Source organism: Leptodactylus fuscus, chromosome 4, assembly GCF_031893055.1.
Source record: "Leptodactylus fuscus isolate aLepFus1 chromosome 4, aLepFus1.hap2, whole genome shotgun sequence".
NCBI classification, from domain to species: domain Eukaryota; kingdom Metazoa; phylum Chordata; class Amphibia; order Anura; family Leptodactylidae; genus Leptodactylus; species Leptodactylus fuscus.
The window spans coordinates 171936377-171956665 of NC_134268.1; the positions used below are offsets into that span (position 1 = coordinate 171936377).

Sequence of the window (20289 nt, forward strand, 5' to 3'; positions counted from 1 at the left end):
GTGACTGCTTTAAAGTATATCCCTATATGTTGCCCCAATAAATCTGATTTTAATTAGTAAAAAATATAAGTAAACCCATTCCCTTTAAGTTACACCTGAATACTAAGGCATGTTAATATATTGCCTTCCGAACATGCTCTCAATCATACGGCTCACCACTGCTATCATCTTCATCATATGAAGATAAATCTGGGTTAAACAAGACTTATTTCTGTCTTTCTATTGCAGATGGACCCAGTTCAAAAAGCAGTCATAAGTCACACATTTGGGGCTCCCTTACCACAGAAAAGGAAGCAAATCGCCCCCTGCAATATTTGCCAACTGAAATTTAATTCGGAAGTAAGTTTATCATTTTCTAGTCCTGATAAACACTATTCGGCTTATAGGGTCGCGTTGACTTGATAATAGCGCTGAAGGCATTATTTTTGTTTGGTTAATCTTATGGTAATTATATAACGACATTTTAATTAAGTCTAATGTGATTATTAGGATCATAGACTATTTTTTATATCAGACACGAGAAGCAAATAATTAGTTTTTTTTTTTTTTGCTCGACTTAGATAAGGATAAAAAAAAAAACGCTTTAGAAACATGAAAAAGACAAATAACTGCTGTGCTGGGGTTTAACTCTGTGTTCCAAAAAAATGGAAAAAATAGAATGTATGGTTCAATATAAGCATAGGAAATTTGACCGAGCTTACAAATCTGAAATATTTCAGTGACTAGACGGAGAGCTGGCAGAAATGATTGCGACATCTGTCCTGATCAGGTGTAAAACCAATGTATTGTGGTGAACCTCCTGTCTTTAGAACTGTGCAATTAATGAATGACAGTCTTTCATTTACGGCCAAACCAGCTCTTCGGGAAGTAAAATTCCATTTTCGTGAAAATAAAACTTTTCAGTTTTGTAAACATGCATTATAGTCATTTCTTTTCATTCCCGTCAGCCTATTCTTGACCAATTCGCTTGTGTATTCAATAGCACATTGAGGTTTATTTTTAAGACTGCAAACAACAGTAGCTCTTCCACTGCTTTCTCCTTTGTAGTTTCAACTTTGGAGATGTGCCTGTATTTTTTTCTAGTTTTGCACAGAAAATACAATATTGAATTGACAGGTCATATTTGAAGGAGTTTTCCACTAAAATTATATTGTTGATCTATCTACGTAAAGTTGTTGACTAGAGATGAGTGAACAGTAAACTGTTTGAGATTCGATTTTCGTTTCGAGTAGCCCCTCAATATTCGACTACTCGAATCGAATATCGAACCCTATCATACTCTATGGGGGGAAAATGCTCGTTTCAGGGGTAGGCAACGTTCGATCAAATTACACTTACCAAGTACACGAGTGAGTGTCGGTCTGGATCCTCCGAGAAGTCTTCTCTGTGCAGCATCCCCACAGCGTCTTCTGGCTCTGAATTCACTCTGCCAGGCATCGGGCCTGGGCAGAGCCGGCTGCGCATGCCCGCACTACAAACGGACATGCGCAGTTGGCTCTGCCCAGGCCCATTGCCTGGCAGAGTGAATTCAGAGCCGGAAGACGGCACGGGGAAGCTGCACGGAGAAGACTTCTAAAGGTAGGAGAAGAACCAACATTGATTGGCTGACTGTATAGCATTCGGCCAATCAATGCTGGTTCTGCATTAAACTTTTACATTCAAATAGCGAGTGGTACTCGAGCGAGTACAAGTATTTCGAATACCGTAGTATTCGATCGAATACCTACTCGATCGAATACTACTTGCTCATCTCTATTATTGACCTATTTACGTAAAGTTCATGACCTATCTACCTAAAGTGGAGGGGGATCAGCACCGAAAGCAGATAGTGGCTCCTGAAAACAGTTGAATAACATCCAACCCCCACTGATCTTATTTTGATGACCTATTCTTGGTATTGGTCATCCACATTATTTGTCTGGAAAACACCCTTACTATCATCCTTTTAAACAACTTTTTGCCATACTTTTTGCTTCCATTGTTGTGTCAATAGTCACCTCTGGTCCTCTCAGATTGTAGTAGGCAACTACAACTGATTCGATATATTCTCTATTCTAAGTTCCTGCTGACAGTACTGAGAGAAGATCAGTGACCACTCTCCTCTTTTCTGCTCTATGCATGATGGTATTCTCAGAACTAGGGTTGAGCCGATCTTGAGATTTCAGGATCGATTTTAAAATCCGATTTCCGATCATTTTCCGAACATTTGTTTGATCGCCGATCGGAATGCCATCTTTTCTGAACCCGATTGCTGAACCCTAGTCAATGCTTCTCTATGGGAAAAGTCACTTTTAGGATTGAGCCGATCTTGAGATTTCAAAATCCGATTTCTGATCATTTCTCAGCTGATCCCGATTGTGAAATTTGCTCAATCGCCGATCGGGATCTGATCTTTTCCGATTCCGATCACTCAACCCTACTCAGAACATTAAGTACGGTGTGAAGATCTGGTAGTTTCAGTACATCAGTGCTGGTGGCATTGATAATTCACTGTGGCTGTTTTACACTTGAGCTTTATGGTATAGAAGTTCGGACAATCTTCATACTACAAAAACACTTCTTTGTCTTACAAGCACTAACCTTCAATTGCTAACATTTGATAAGTCTACAGCTGGTCTTTGACAAATTAAAAATGGCACCAAAAGGTCACTTTGAATTCCCCCAAAGACATGAGCCTTTATTGCAATCTTTAAAAGTTGCCATGGATCATGTAACTACATACTATGCGTGCATGATGAAGATTTCCAAGTGTAGCCATGAGATTTAACAAAACTAGAGCTACCAAAATGTGGAGCACTTTTCTATAACAACCAATCTTTTTTTAATTTTCCAAATTAAGGAGTTCAAAATGTAATCTGACTATCTAATGGTAATCTTATGAAATCTCATTATCTTTTCATTACACTCATTTTCATGTTTAAGTGGTTTTGAGTGTTATATTTCAAAAATATCTTGTCTGCTGCCTGACAATGTAAAAAAGTCCTCAAATTTGACATTTTGATGAAAAGTCCCTCATTTTATTCAATTTCCTTTTTTGAAGAATGTTTATGGTTTAAAAATCTCTCTACAAATTCCACAAAATAAAAATAATAGAACATTTCCTCTACCTTATATCACAAAGTGACATAGACTGTTTTATGGGAGCCTTTCTCTGCTGTAGAGTCCGAAGCAAAATATATTGTAGGCTTATTTTGACAACTTTTTGGAATTACTTTTCTCTGCCACTGCTGTGTTCTATTATAGTTTTGCTTTATTTTTATTATTTATCATTTATGTTCCTCTTAAATATAAATTTTTACTTTTTGGGTGAATATTTCTGGTACTTGTGAACTAATTTTCTATACTGCTAAGATCTTAAGTCATAGTAACAATAGTAAAAAAAAATTAAAAAAAAAATAGGAAGAATATTACTTTATTTCTTTTACTATGATCTTAGACCTGGTTCACATCTGTCTTTGGTATTCTGTTCAAGGAGATCGCTTGGGGAACGCCCAAATGGAATACATTAAAATGGAACGCATTAAAAACCAGTGAGCTTATGAAAGCACACGGACCCCATAGACTATAATGGGGTCTATGTGTTTTCTGTGTGGTGTCCACACGAATCATGTGGAGAGAAAAGTACTTGAAGCAACACTTTTCTCTCTGCATGATTTGTGTGGACACTGCATGGAAAACACACGGACCCCTTTATAGTATATGGGGTCTGTGTGCTTTCATAGCTAAGGGTCTTTGCACATGGAGTTTTTGGCACTGATTTTGATGAAAAAACTGCCTCAAAAATCAGCCTCCAAAAGAGCTTCCCAATAGAGATCGATTGGGAGGCTTTTTTTAGAGACTGATTTTGAGGCAGATTAAGGGCCCCTTCACACAGCGTAAGCGCTCGGCTCATTCTAAGCCATACACGTGAGCGCTTCTAAACACTTCCCATTCACTTCAATGGGAGCACTCATAAAGCCGGCTTTACGCACGCTCCCATTGAAGTGAATGGGAAGTGTTTAGAAGCGCTCGCGTGTACGGCTCGGAATGAGCCAAGCGTTTACACCGAGTGAAGGGGCCCTCAGTGTCATAATCACCGCCAAAAAACTCTGTGTGCACTGACCTTAACCACTTTTTAATACAATACTCTGGAGTCACAATAGGTGACCTAAAATGCGTATATATTGTGAGACTTGAAAGACCACTTTTACTACCAATTAGCTTAGCAAATGAAATACAAAAATAAAATAGATTGGTTACTTATACTATGTTGTAGCAAAATTTGTGGATATATATATATTGTATACGGCAAGCGGGAAATACACAGTTTAACTTGTGTTTTTTTATGTGATGTAAGGCCCTTTGAAGTTGAGACATAATTACAGTCTGTTTTCTTTATGTATGCTTGTCTTTGCATGAGTATATGCAATTATTGCTTAGAATGTAATGGTTGGTGTTGTCAGTCCCTGAAGTTATTTTGTGTAATGAACATACTATAGGCATGTATTCATTGTCAGCGGAAATCAGGAATAATGTAAAGAACTGTAAGTGTTCTTATAATCAGAGTAATATGCCGTCATCTGGTGTAGCTGCAGGGTCCACAACATATTGTAGTTTTAGTCTGTTGCTTTTAATTTAAGTTTCAATTAAGGTTTTCGGTGCGTATTACTCATGAGATATATGTAGAGATGAACAAGTATACTTTATAAAGTTATTATTTAACAATCCTCTTCTTACATAACTCAAATGTCTCCTAACACACCAGAAGAGATAAAAGGGATTTGAAATTATCCCAAAATGTTAAAATAAGTAACTTTGTTAATATACAGGAACACTACTGTGTGCAGCAAACAGCCCAAGGGACCTTCCTAAGGATTAGAAGCCCTGCCTTTAAGACCCCCACAAATCAGTACGTTATGGTACAGTACATCCTAGTGATAGTTTATGGCTTCCTTTGAATTAGCAATAAAACCATTTTAATGAGATATTCATCCTAGAGGAATCCTTCTTTGTCTTTCTTTTTTTAAATGAAATTGACAAAATGGATAGTGAAAAATTACCAAAATGACAATAAATGATAATACATGCTTTTGGTTCTCATGAATCCATTATGATAATAAAATGTGAAACATTATTATTCTTCCCTGTTTATTTAAAACAGTGGTGATGTGGCAGAACCTGAGCAGACATTATACAGTCCTATGAAAAAGTTTGGGCACCCCTATTAATCTTAATCATTTTTAGTTCTAAATATTTTGGTGTTTATAACAGCCATTTCAGTTTGATATATCTAATAACTGATGGACACAGTAATATTTCAGGATTGAAATGAGGTTTATTGTACTAACAGAAAATGCGCAATATGCATTAAACCAAAATTTGACCGGTGCAAAAGTATGGGCACCTCAACAGAAAAGTGACATTAATATTTAGTACATCCTCCTTTTGCAAAGATAACAACCTCTAGTCGCTTCCTGTAGCTTTTAATCAGTTCCTGGATCCTGGATAAAGGTATTTTGGACAAACAATTCAAGTTCAGTTAAGTTAGATGGTCGCCGAGCATGGACAGCCCGCTTCAAATCATCCCACAGATGTTCAATGATATTCAGGTCTGGGGACTGGGATGGCCATTCCAGAACATTGTAATTGTTCCTCTGCATGAATGCCTGAGGATTTGGAGCGGTGTTTTGGATCATTGTCTTGCTGAAATATCCATCCCCGGCGTAACTTCAACTTCGTCACTGATTCTTGAACATTATTCTCAAGAATCTGCTGATACTGAGTGGAATCCATGCGACCCTCAACTTTAACAAGATTCCCGATGCCGGCATTGGCCACACAGCCCCAAAGCATGATGGAACCTCCACCAAATTTTACAGTGGGTAGCATGTGTTTTTCTTGGAATGCTGTTTCTTTTTGGACGCCATGCATAACGCCTTTTTTTATAACCAAACAACTCAATTTTTGTTTCCAAAATGAAGCTGCCTTGTCCAAATGTGCTTTTTCATACCTCAGGCAACTCTATTTGTGGCGAACGTGCAGAAACGGCTTCTTTCTCATCACTCTCCCATACAGCTTCTCCTTGTGCAAAGTGCGCTGTATTGCTGACCGATGCACAGTGACACCATCTGCAGCAAGATGATGCTGCAGCTCTTTGGAGGTGGTCTGTGGATTGTCCTTGACTGTTCTCACCATTCTTCTTCTCTGCCTTTCTGATATTTTTCTTGGCCTGCCACTTCTGGGCTTAACAAGAACTGTCCCTGTGGTCTTCCATTTCCTTACTATGTTCCTCACAGTGGAAACTGACAGGTTAAATCTCTGAGACAGCTTTTTGTATCCTTCCGCTGAACAACTATGTTGAACAATCTTTGTTTTCAGATCATTTGAGAGTTGTTTTGAGTAGCCCATGATGCCACTCTTCAGAGGAGATTCAAATAGTAGAACAACTTGCAATTGGCCACCTTAAATACCTTTTCTCATGATTGGATACACCTGGCTATGAAGTTCAAAGCTCACTGAGGTTACAAAACCAATTTTGTGCTTCAGTAAGTCAGTAAAAAGTAGTTAGGAGTATTCAAATCAATAAAATGATAAGGGTGCCCATACTTTTGCACCGGTCAAATTTTGGTTTAATGCATATTGCGCATTTTCTGTTAGTACAATAAACCTCATTTCAATCCTGAAATATTACTGTGTCCATCAGTTATTAGATATATCAAACTGAAATGGCTGTTGCAAACACCAAAATATTTAGAACTAAAAATGATTAAGATTAATAGGGGTGCCCAAACTTTTTCATAGGACTGTATGTAAAGACCTGACACCCACCATACTATTACAGCAGCTGTTGAGAAGGGTTTAACTGCACTGATTGGGAGAGGTGGGAGCTAGAACAAAAAAAAAAAAAATCAAATGTGGCGGAATCAATGAAGTGGCATTTATTATAGGATGCAAAGAACTAGAGTTGGTGAAAGCAGTGAAAGTACCTCTTTAAATATAGATTAGAGATGAGCGAACAGTGTTCTATCGAACTCATGTTCGATCGGATATTAGGCTGTTCGGCATGTTCGAATCGAATCGAACACCGCGTGGTAAAGTGCGCCATTACTCGATTCCCCTCCCACCTTCCCTGGCGCCTTTTTTGCTCCAATAACAGCGCAGGGTAGGTGGGACAGGAACTACGACACCGGTGACGTTGAAAAAAGTAGGCAAAACCCATTGGCTGCCGAAAACATGTGACCTCTAATTTAAAAGAACAGCGACGCCCAGCTTCGCGTCATTCTGAGCTTGCAATTCACCGAGGACGGAGGTTTCCGTCCAGCTAGCTAGGGCTTAGATTCTGGGTAGGCAGGGACAGGCTAGGATAGGAAGGAGAAGACAACCAACAGCTCTTATAAGAGCTAAATTCCAGGGAGAAGCTTGTCAGTGTAATGTGGCACTGACGGGCTCAATCGCCGCAACCCAGCTTTCCCAGGATCCTGAATGGAATACACTGTCAGTGTATTCCCGTATACCCGATATATACCCCGATACCCGTTCCAACGGTGTGCCCCCCCACCTTCACCCCAGAAATACCCTGCAAGTCCCCTAGCAATAGAATTGGGGCTATTACACCCACAATTTTTACTACTGGTATACAGTGCCATTGTCTGACTGGGAATTCAAAGAATATATTGGGAATACAAATACCCTCATTTCTTGCTACTGCCATATAGTGCCAGTGTCTGACTGGGAATTCAAAGAATATATTGGGGTTACGTGCACCCACAATTTTTACTACTGGTATACAGTGCCATTGTCTGACTGGGAATTCAAAGAATATATTGGGAATACAAATACCCTCATTTCTTGCTACTGCCATATAGTGCCAGTGTCTGACTGGGAATTCAAAGAATATATTGGGGTTACGTGCACCCACAATTTTTACTACTGGTATACAGTGCCATTGTCTGACTGGGAATTCAAAGAATATATTGGGAATACAAATACCCTCATTTCTTGCTACTGCCATATAGTGCCAGTGTCTGACTGGGAATTCAAAGAATATATTGGGGTTACGTGCACCCACAATTTTTACTACTGGTATACAGTGCCATTGTCTGACTGGTAATTCAAAGAATATATTGGGGTTATAAATACCCTCATTTCTTGCTACTGCCATATAGTGCCAGTTTCTGACTGGTAATTCAAAGAATATATTGGGGTTACGTGCACCCACAATTTTTACTACTGGTATACAGTGCCATTGTCTGACTGGGAATTCAAAGAATATATTGGGGTTATAAATACCCTCATTTCTTGCTACTGCCATATAGTGCCAGTTTCTGACTGGTAATTCAAAGAATATATTGGGGTTACGTGCACCCACAATTTTTACTACTGGTATACAGTGCCATTGTCTGACTGGGAATTCAAAGAGTATATTGGGAATACAAATACCCTCATTTCTTGCTACTGCCATATAGTGCCAGTTTCTGACTGGTAATTCAAAGAATATATTGGGGTTACGTGCACCCACAATTTTTACTACTGGTATACAGTGCCATTGTCTGACTGGGAATTCAAAGAGTATATTGGGAATACAAATACCCTCATTTCTTGCTACTGCCATATAGTGCCAGTTTCTGACTGGGAATTCAAAGAATATATTGGGGTTACGTGCACCCACAATTTTTACTACTGGTATACAGTGCCATTGTCTGACTGGGAATTCAAAGAGTATATTGGGAATACAAATACCCTCATTTCTTGCTACTGCCATATAGTGCCAGTTTCTGACTGGGAATTCAAAGAATATATTGGGGTTACGTGCACCCACAATTTTTACTACTGGTATACAGTGCCATTGTCTGACTGGGAATTCAAAGAATATATTGGGGTTATAAATACCCTCATTTCTTGCTACTGCCATATAGTGCCAGTTTCTGACTGGTAATTCAAAGAATATATTGGGGTTACGTGCACCCACAATTTTTACTACTGGTATACAGTGCCATTGTCTGACTGGGAATTCAAAGAATATATTGGGGTTATAAATACCCTCATTTCTTGCTACTGCCATATAGTGCCAGTTTCTGACTGGTAATTCAAAGAATATATTGGGGTTACGTGCACCCACAATTTTTACTACTGGTATACAGTGCCATTGTCTGACTGGGAATTCAAAGAGTATATTGGGAATACAAATACCCTCATTTCTTGCTACTGCCATATAGTGCCAGTTTCTGACTGGGAATTCAAAGAATATATTGGGGTTACGTGCACCCACAATTTTTACTACTGGTATACAGTGCCATTGTCTGACTGGGAATTCAAAGAATATATTGGGGTTATAAATACCCTCATTTCTTGCTACTGCCATATAGTGCCAGTTTCTGACTGGTAATTCAAAGAATATATTGGGGTTACGTGCACCCACAATTTTTACTACTGGTATACAGTGCCATTGTCTGACTGGGAATTCAAAGAGTATATTGGGAATACAAATACCCTCATTTCTTGCTACTGCCATATAGTGCCAGTTTCTGACTGGGAATTCAAAGAATATATTGGGGTTACGTGCACCCACAATTTTTACTACTGGTATACAGTGCCATTGTCTGACTGGGAATTCAAAGAATATATTGGGGTTATAAATACCCTCATTTCTTGCTACTGCCATATAGTGCCAGTTTCTGACTGGTAATTCAAAGAATATATTGGGGTTACGTGCACCCACAATTTTTACTACTGGTATACAGTGCCATTGTCTGACTGGGAATTCAAAGAATATATTGGGGTTATAAATACCCTCATTTCTTGCTACTGCCATATAGTGCCAGTTTCTGACTGGTAATTCAAAGAGTATATTGGGGTTACGTGCACCCACAATTTTTACTACTGGTATACAGTGCCATTGTCTGACTGGGAATTCAAAGAGTATATTGGGAATACAAATACCCTCATTTCTTGCTACTGCCATATAGTGCCAGTTTCTGACTGGGAATTCAAAGAATATATTGGGGTTACGTGCACCCACAATTTTTACTACTGGTATACAGTGCCATTGTCTGACTGGGAATTCAAAGAATATATTGGGGTTATAAATACCCTTATTTCTTGCTACTGCCATATAGTGCCAGTTTCTGACTGGTAATTCAAAGAATATATTGGGGTTACGTGCACCCACAATTTTTACTACTGGTATACAGTGCCATTGTCTGACTGGGAATTCAAAGAATATATTGGGGTTATAAATACCCTCATTTCTTGCTACTGCCATATAGTGCCAGTTTCTGACTGGTAATTCAAAGAATATATTGGGGTTACGTGCACCCACAATTTTTACTACTGGTATACAGTGCCATTGTCTGACTGGGAATTCAAAGAGTATATTGGGAATACAAATACCCTCATTTCTTGCTACTGCCATATAGTGCCAGTGTCTGACTGGGAATTCAAAGAATATATTGGGGTTACGTGCACCCACAATTTTTACTACTGGTATACAGTGCCAATTTCTAACTAGGAATTCAAAATGCGCAAGGCTCCCGGAAAGTGACGTGGACGAGGCCGTGGGCGAGGTCGGGGGAATGGTTCTGGGGAGCAAGGTAGCAGTGAAGCCACAGGGCGTCCCGTGCCTACTCCTGTGGGGCAGCAAGCATTGCGCCACTCCACAGTGCCAGGGTTGCTTGCCACATTAACTAAACTGCAGGGTACAAACCTTAGTAGGCCCGAGAACCAGGAACAGGTCTTGCAATGGCTGTCAGAGAACGCTTACAGCACATTGTCCAGCAGCCAGTCAGACTCTGCCTCCTCTCCTCCTATTACCCAACAGTCTTGTCCTCCTTCCTCCCAAAATTCCGAAGCTTTACAGAACAATAACCCAAACTGTCCCTGCTCCCCAGAGCTGTTCTCCGCTCCTTTCATTGTCCCTCAACCTGCCTCTCCACGTCACGATTCCACGAACCTAACAGAGGAGCATCTGTGTCCAGATGCTCAAACACTAGAGTCTCCTCCATCTCCGTTCGATTTGGTGGTGGATGACCAGCAACCCACCCTCATCGACGATGATGTGACGCAGTTGCCGTCAGGGCATCCAGTTGACCGGCGCATTGTGCGGGAGGAGGAGATGAGACAGGAGTTGGAAGAGGAAGTGGTGGATGATGAGGACACTGACCCGACCTGGACAGGGGGGATGTCAAGCGGGGAAAGTAGTGTGGATGTTGAGGCAGGTGCAGCACCAAAAAGGGTAGCTAGAGGCAGAGGCAGAGGTCAGCAGCTTAGGCGAAGCCAGGCCACACCCGGAATCTCCCAAGATGTTCCAGTTCGTACCCAGCCCCGAAAAACTCCCACCTCGAGGGCACGTTTCTCGAAGGTGTGGAGTTTTTTCAAGGAATGCGCCGAGGACAGATATAGTGTTGTCTGCACAATTTGCCTCTCGAAATTGATTAGGGGCTCTGAGAAGAGCAACCTGTCCACCACTTCAATGCGCCGTCATTTGGAATCCAAGCACTGGAATCAGTGGCAGGCAGCAACGGCAGGACAAAGGCCGCCTGCCGTTCACGCCACTGCCACTGCCTCTGCCACTGCCTCTGCCTCTGCCACTGCCACTGCTGACTGTGCTGGCGATGCACTCCAGAGGACGAGCCAGGACACCACTTCATCTGCCTCCGCCACTTTGTTGACTTCTACCTCATCCTCCCCTGGTCCTGTCTTATCTCCTTCTCCTGCACCATCAAAGGCACCATCAGGCGTTTCTTTACAACAACCCACCATCTCTCAGACATTGGAGCGGCGGCAGAAATACACTGCTAACCACCCACACGCGCAAGCCTTGAACGCCAACATCGCTAAACTGCTGGCCCAGGAGATGTTGGCGTTCCGGCTTGTTGAAACTCCCGCCTTCCTGGACCTGATGGCAACTGCGGCACCTCGCTATGCCGTCCCTAGCCGTCACTACTTCTCCCGGTGTGCCGTCCCCGCCTTGCACCAGCACGTGTCACTCAACATCAGGCGGGCCCTTAGTTCCGCGCTTTGCACAAAGGTCCACTTGACCACCGACGCGTGGACAAGTGCATGCGGACAGGGACGCTACATTTCACTGACGGCACACTGGGTGAATGTAGTTGAGGCTGGGACTGCTTCCCAAACTGGCCCGGTGTACCTCGTCTCCCCGCCTAACATTCCTGGCAGGGACACGAGAAGAACACCCCCCTCCTCCTCCTCCTCTACCGCCTCCTCCTCCGCCACCGCCTCCTCCTCCGCTGTTAGATTGACCCCAGCTACGAGTTGGAAACGTTGCAGCACTGGCGTTGGTAGACGTCAGCAGGCTGTGCTGAAGCTGATCAGCTTGGGGGACAGACAGCACACTGCCTCCGAGGTGAGGGATGCCCTCCTCGATGAGACGGCAATATGGTTTGAGCCGCTGCACCTGGGCCCAGGCATGGTCGTTTGTGATAACGGCCGGAACCTGGTAGCAGCTCTGGAGCTTGCCGGACTCCAACATGTTCCATGCCTGGCCCACGTCTTCAACCTAGTGGTGCAACGTTTCCTAAAGAGCTACCCCAATGTTCCAGAGCTACTGGTGAAAGTGCGGCGCATGTGCGCCCACTTTCGCAAGTCGACAGTAGCCGCTGCTAGCTTAAAATCTCTCCAGCAACGCCTGCATGTGCCACAACACCGGCTTTTGTGCGACGTCCCCACACGCTGGAACTCAACGTTTCAGATGTTGAATAGAGTGGTTGAGCAGCAGAGACCTTTGATGGAATACCAGCTACAAAACCCTAGGGTGCCACAAAGTCAGCTGCCTCAGTTTCACATCCATGAGTGGCCATGGATGAGAGACCTTTGTGACATCCTACGGGTCTTTGAGGAGTCCACAAGGAGGGTGAGCTCTGAGGATGCGATGGTGAGCCTTACAATCCCGCTCTTGTGTGTTCTGAGAGAATCCCTGATTGACATCAGGGATAACTCAGATCACACAGAGGAGTTAGGGATAGCATCCGATCCGTCACAGCTGGAGAGTAGGTCCACACATCTGTCCGCTTCACTGCGTTTAATGGAGGAGGAGGAGGAGGAGGAGGAGGAGGAGGAAGAAGAGTTGTCCGATGATGTGATGGTGATACAGGAGGCTTCCGGGCAACTTCGAATCGTCCCATTGTTGCAGCGCGGATGGGTAGACATGGAGGATGAGGAGGAAATGGAGATTGAACTTTCCGGTGGGGCCAGAGGAGTCATGCCAACTAACACTGTGGCAGACATGGCTGAGTTCATGTTGGGGTGCTTTACAACCGACAAGCGTATTGTCAAAATCATGGAGGACAACCAGTACTGGATCTTTGCTATCCTTGACCCCCGGTATAAAAACAACATCTCGTCTTTTATTCCGGTAGAGGGGAGGGCCAATCGCATCAATGCTTGCCACAGGCAATTGGTGCAGAATATGATGGAGATGTTTCCAGCATGTGACGTTGGCGGCAGGGAGGGCAGTTCCTCCAGTAGGCAACCAAGTTCTCACCGGTCCACACAAACGAGGGGCACACTGTCTAAGGTCTGGGACACCTTGATGGCACCCCCTCGCCAAAGTGCCGCCACGGAGGGTCCTAGTGTCACCAGGCGTGAGAAGTATAGGCGCATGTTGCGGGAATACCTTTCCGACCACAGCCCTGTCCTCTCCGACCCCTCTGCGCCCTACACGTATTGGGTGTCGAAGTTGGACCTGTGGCTTGAACTTGCCCTATATGCCTTGGAGGTGCTGTCCTGTCCTGCCGCCAGCGTCCTATCTGAGAGGGTGTTCAGTGCAGCCGGTGGCATCATCACTGACAAGCGCACCCGTCTGTCAGCTGAGAGTGCCGACCGGCTCACTTTGATAAAAATGAACCACCACTGGATAGAGCCTTCATTTTTGTGCCCACCTGTGTAAAGCACCCCAACATGAAACTCCATGTCTGTACTCAACCTCTCCAATTCCTCCGCATCCTCATACTCATCCACCATAAGCGTTGCACAATTCTGCTAATACTAGGCTCCCTCCAACATGATTTCCCCCAACTCTGCTGGTTAGAGGCTCCCTCCACCCTGATTTCCACCAACTCTGCTGGTTAGAGGCTCCCTCCACCCTGCTTTCCCACAACTCTGCTGGTTAGAGGCTCCCTCCACCATGAATTTGCCCAAACTGGGCTGTTTAGAGGCTCCCTCCACCATGAATTGGTCCAAACTGGGTTTTTTAGAGGCTCCCTCCACCATGAATTGGTCCAAACTGGGCTGTTTAGAGGCTCCCTCCACCATGAATTTGCCCAAACTGGGCTGTTTAGCGGCTCCCTCCACCATTAATTGGTCCAAACTGGGCTGGTTAGAGGCTCCCTCCACCATGAATTTGCCCAAACTGGGCTGTTTAGAGGCTCCCTCCACCATGAATTTGCCCAAACTGGGCTGGTTAGAGGCTCCCTCCACCATGAATTGGTCCAAACTGGGGTTTTTAGAGGCTCCCTCCACCATGAATTGGTCCAAACTTGGCTGTTTAGAGGCTCCCTCCACCATTAATTGGTCCAAACTGGGCTGGTTAGAGGCTCCCTCCACCATGAATTGGTCCAAACTGGGTTTTTTAGAGGCTCCCTCCACCATGAATTTGCCCAAACTGGGCTGTTTAGAGGCTCCCTCCACCATGAATTGGTCCAAACTGGGCTGGTTAGAGGCTCCCTCCACCATGAATTTCCCAAAACTTGGCTGTTTAGAGGCTCCCTCCACCATTAATTGGTCCAAACTGGGCTGGTTAGAGGCTCCCTCCACCATGAATTGGTCCAAACTGGGGTTTTTAGAGGCTCCCTCCACCATGAATTGGTCCAAACTGGGGTTTTTAGAGGCTCCCTCCACCATGAATTGGTCCAAACTGGGGTTTTTAGAGGCTCCCTCCACCATGAATTGGTCCAAACTTGGCTGTTTAGAGGCTCCCTCCACCATGAATTGGTCCAAACTGGGCTGGTTAGAGGCTCCCTCCACCATTAATTGGTCCAAACTGGGCTGGTTAGAGGCTCCCTCCACCATGAATTTGCCCAAACTGGCCTGTTTAGAGGCTCCCTCCACCATGAATTTGCCCAAACTGGGCTGGTTAGAGGCTCCCTCCACCATGAATTGGTCCAAACTGGGGTTTTTAGAGGCTCCCTCCACCATGAATTGGTCCAAACTTGGCTGTTTAGAGGCTCCCTCCACCATGAATTGGTCCAAACTGGGGTGGTTAGAGGCTCCCTCCACCATTAATTGGTCCAAACTGGGCTGGTTAGAGGCTCCCTCCACCATTAATTGGTCCAAACTGGGCTGGTTAGAGGCTCCCTCCACCATGAATTTGCCCAAACTGGGCTGGTTAGAGGCTCCCTCCACCATGAATTGGTCCAAACTGGGTTTTTTAGAGGCTCCCTCCACCATGAATTTGCCCAAACTGGGCTGGTTAGAGGCTCCCTCCACCATGAATTGGTCCAAACTGGGGTTTTTAGAGGCTCCCTCCACCATGAATTTGCCCAAACTGGGGTGTTTAGAGGCTCCCTCCACCATGAATTTGCCCAAACTCTGCTGGTTAGAGGCTCAATCCACCCTGATGTTCAAAACAAATGTTGGTGCCAACCTCAACTTACTACAAGGGCCAAATTCACTGCTGGTGACAAGCTCTCCTCACTGCAAGTGCCAAATACACATGTTTCAAGGTGTTTTCCTACTGTCAGAGAGGTGGTATTGAGTGTGTAAAGTGTGTAGTTGTTAGGCTGTGATGTTGGGGTAATAGAGGGTCTTTGGTGTGTTAGATGCCCCCAGACATGCTTCCCCTGCTGTCCCAGTGTCATTCCAGAGGTGTTGGCATCATTTCCTGGGGTGTCATAGTGGACTTGGTGACCCTCCAGACACGGATTTGGGTTTCCCCCTTAACGAGTATCTGTTCCCCATAGACTATAATGGGGTTCGAAACCCGTTCGAACACACGAACATTGAGCGGCTGTTCGAATCGAATTTCGAACCTCGAACATTTTAGTGTTCGCTCATCTCTAATATAGATGTGTCCTCCCTTACCTGTACTCTTGAGCTGTTACAGTCATGCACTCTTGAAATTTTTACAGAGAATGATGTATTTCTCCCAAAAAATTATTGTAATGGCACATGTTTCATTGTATATATGTTTATTTCCTTTGTGTCTATTAGAACAACACTAGAAAAACAAAGAAAAAAAGCCAAAAAAGTATACCATTTCATGCAAAACTCCAAAAATGGGCCAGATAAAATTACTGGCAACTTACGGTAATATTTGGTTGCACACCATTGTTAGGATTGGGTCCCGCAGGCTTCCCGTCCAGCGCATAGCGCCATCTGCGGGCCAATCCGTACCTCGTCCTCGGCATTGTGCAATAAGATGTCTGGAGTCTAAGGGTGCATTCACACTGAGTAAACGCTAGCTTATTCTGAACGTAAAACACGTTCAGAATAAGCGGCGTCTAAAGCAGCTCCATTCATTTCTATGGGAGCGGGGATACGAGCGCTCCCCATAGAAATGAATGGGCTGCTTCTTTCACTCCGTGCAGTCCCATTGAAGTGAATGGGGAGTGCCGGCGTATACGGCAAGCTCTGCTCATGCCAGAGCGTACACGCCGGCACTCCCCATTCACTTCAATGGGACTGCACGGAGTGAAAGAAGCAGCCCATTCATTTCTATGGGGAGCGCTCGTATCCCCGCTCCCATAGAAATGAATGGAGCTGCTTTAGACGCCGCTTATTCTGAACGTGTTTTACGTTCAGAATAAGCTAGCGTTTACTCAGTGTGAATTCACCCTAAGTCCAGCTTTCAGCCCACTGAGCATCTTCAGACATTTTGGAGCCACTCAGAGGCTAAGTGCCATTCTCTCCCTACTGAGCATGCTCAGACATTTTGGGTTCGCTCAGAGGCTAAGTCCCATTTTGGCCATACTGTGCATGATCGGTGATGTCATGCCACCGCCCCCTGTTGGGCGGGGACTAGCCTTTAAATAGTGTGAGCCGACGCCCGCCCGGTGCTCACACTTTGCCTAGTAATGTGTTGAGACAGGAGGTTAGGGCCAGGTTCCAGTCAATTGCAGGAGCTGAGTAGGGATCCAGTTAGTATTCCTTGGCTCTGCCGTTTGGAATCAGTCTACCTATTCCCAGTCTAACTGCTGTGTAGCTCCTTGCAGGTTTAGGAGTTTGTTGTGTGACTGACCAGGAGTGAAGTTAACCCCTGGCAGTCTTGTTTTTGCAGCAGAGTGAAGCATATGCTAAGGCCTGGTTCTCCTGCTGTAATTAGCAGGTGCTTCTGGCAAAGCTTCATTTGACCTCACTCAACTGCTATATATAGGCACGCTCTCCCAATGAAGTTAACTGGAGAGAGTCTGTTGCAGCCTGTTCACATTTGTGCTGCACAACATCACTGCCAGTGCAGTTCAACTGGTGGTACATATTCAGACATACGGCTGCCCATCTGGGCTTGTGAACCTCGCTACAGTGCTCTGCAGCTTAGCGGTTCTGGTTGTGTTCATTATTATTTTTATATATACACACAGAACCGTAACAACTGTTAGGAAAAAAATAACTTAAATCAATCTCTTCCTAGAACCAGCAACACGCTTCTTACACCTTTCAACTGGAGTTTTGGACCACTCTTCGAACTGCTTCAGAGCTCTCATATTTGCAGGGTACCCTCTCCCAGAAATTAGTACTATTTTCTTTGTAGGCCTCATTCTAATTTTTAGTAAACAGTAGAATGATGTGCTTTACCAAAATCTATATCTTGATCTCATTTGTCCAGAAGACGTTTTCCCAGTAGGATTTTGGCTTACACACGTACATTTTGGCAAACTACAGTCTAGCTTTTTTATGTCCTCCTGGGTCTCCTATTATAGCATTTAATTTCATTCGATGGATAGTTTGCACTTACACTGAGGCATCCTGATCCTGCAGGACAGCTTGGATTTCTTCAGAACTTGATTGGGGCTGATTATCCAACATCAGACCTATCCTGTGTTGTAACCTTTCATCAATTCTTCTCTTTTGTTCACGTCCAGGGAACCATGGGTTGTAAACTTCTTTATTATGTTGCACACTGGATACAATGGAATATCAAGAACTCTGGAGATGGACGTGTAATCTTGAGATTGTTGATATTTTTCCACAAATTTGGTTCTCAAGTTCTCAGTTCTGTTCTCCATGCTTAGTGTGACACACACAGTCACACAATACAAAGATAGCATTTATCTGGTTTCAGGAGCGATTTTTCTATTGCCCACACCTGTTACTTGCCACAGTTTAAATAATCATCACATGCATCAAACAAAGTTATTTACCCACTACTTTAAAAAGATGCCAACAATTTTGTCTGGCCCATTGTTGGAGTTTTGTGTGAAATTTTCTCCAATTTGCCCTTTTTTCTCTGTTTTTTTGTGCAATTGCATGCAAATGCAATAATCTTCTGAGAGAAATACCTAATTCTCTGGAAATATTTCAGGGGTGCCAACACTTACACCCATGACCATATCCAGGTATGTGTGTCACTAGTAGAGATAGGCAAATTAGTTCATAGCAAGCCAAACTTGACTATTGACCAAATTGTTCATATTTTAAGGTACCTGAACAATTTGGTGTATGTCTCAGACCCCAGAGTGCATTAAGTTGAGGCCCGGGGGAAGTCACAAAAATAAAAAAAACTTTTGTATTCCCCTTCTGTTACATCTGGCACTCTTTTTCTGCCGGGGGTCACCCCTGAGGCCTGTGATTGTGCCGTAGTGGTGACATGGGAACGTTGAGCGTCATTATGTCACAGGAGAGTACCAGATGCTGCAAGAAGGTAGAGGCAGACTGCTGAGCGCAGTGAGGAGGCCCAAAAGAAATAATGCAAGGGGAGTATAAATGTTTTGTTATTTTTTTTGTCACCTCCCCTGGGCATCCACCTATTACCCCCTGGGGTCTGAAGAAACTACAGAGTGTAATAATTTCACTTTCAGTTTTATCCGAATAAGTTTGGACCAAAACAAACAGAAGGATCACTTCGTCTGAACACACTCTCATGCACTGAAATTTTGCACATGTGAGAGTGAGACATCAGGTAATGCTTAGACTGTCCATCACAAACAAGGGGAAGACATGGGGCATGATTCTGTGAGTAGAATCTGAGAACTTGTTGAGTTCAAGTTCCCACTGGGAACTTAAGACCTACTTTGCATATTTAATAAAATGTTGTATACTTGGCAATCAGACCTTTGTCCACGGCCACAATTACTTGCATATCTGTTTCAGCTTACTTCCCAGCACTGCAAATAGTTTAATTGGCAGAAAGACATAGACAGAATCCACCATGTGACTTAAGTAGTTTCTTGTTTAGTTTTGCAAAAGGTTGAGCTTCGCTGTATTCCTATAACAAAATGTGTGTTTTATATTATCCGCAATCTTTCAGAAACACGTATGGAGTTCCAAGGTCAGCCTTTGTTCATTATAGTCTATTTATTCTTTGGATCTGTTAAGGTTCTGTCAGCATATACTTTAGAAGAGAAAAAACAGAATGTCCTTTTTGCTTTGCTGGTTTCAATGGAACACTTAACCTGACTTAGTAGCTATGAATGCTTTCCACTTTGGAAATTTTAATAACTTTATTTAATATTATTAGATTTAATAGAATTTTTATATCCATAAAATGCTATGACAAATTATTCCTAATATTTGGAGTAAATTTTTACTTACTGCCGTTCTCCATTGTAATTATTGTTTTACACTATAGCAATGGAATAGTAATGGTAACCTATGGTTTGTGTATTTTATGATAAAGAATTTTATAGCATATTATTGGATAAGCCACAAATGCTCTTGTATCTTATAGCATTGTAAAACACTGGTTGGACTACACGGCACAGATAGAAACCATGTGGTCCACATGATCTAAACTAGCCAATGATAGATGTAACCAGCTCATGAGGCCTAGGAGGTTCTGAGTGCTGCTATTTTTGCCATTAATAGGTTTTCTCCTCTCTGACAGTGGGACATTGTGTATAACTAGGGTAAATTCACAAGACTGACTTCCAACCGCTATTTACTTTAATGGGAGATTCAGGTGGAATTGTTATGCTAGTTGCTATAGTTATGGTTGTTGGTAATTGAAACTAGGTCATTGACATATTTTCAGTCTCCGAGACTAACATTCCAGACCATACAATCTATACCAGTCAATGACAGTGATTATGTGGTCTGGGAGTTAATCTATACCAGCCAATGATTATGTGATCCCATAGGTTACTTTGGGCCATTGAAACTAAGTCTTTGATCATGTGATCTCACCCAGCCATTGGCAGCTGT

General features: G+C 43.4%; 1 protein-coding gene across 2 annotated transcripts in view; it reads left to right on the forward strand.

The window, feature by feature from the left end:
- The window catches only part of ZNF385D (zinc finger protein 385D), a 246336-nt gene that overhangs the window by 126361 nt on the left and 99686 nt on the right, over nt 1-20289 (forward strand). The window contains exon 3 of one of the 2 annotated variants that reach the window (XM_075271384.1): nt 229-339. The exons of the other annotated variant lie outside the window; for it this stretch is intronic. Within the exon in view, the coding sequence (XP_075127485.1) occupies nt 229-339 (111 nt within the window). The remainder of the gene's footprint in view (nt 1-228; nt 340-20289) is intronic. 2 annotated transcript variants of the gene reach the window in all.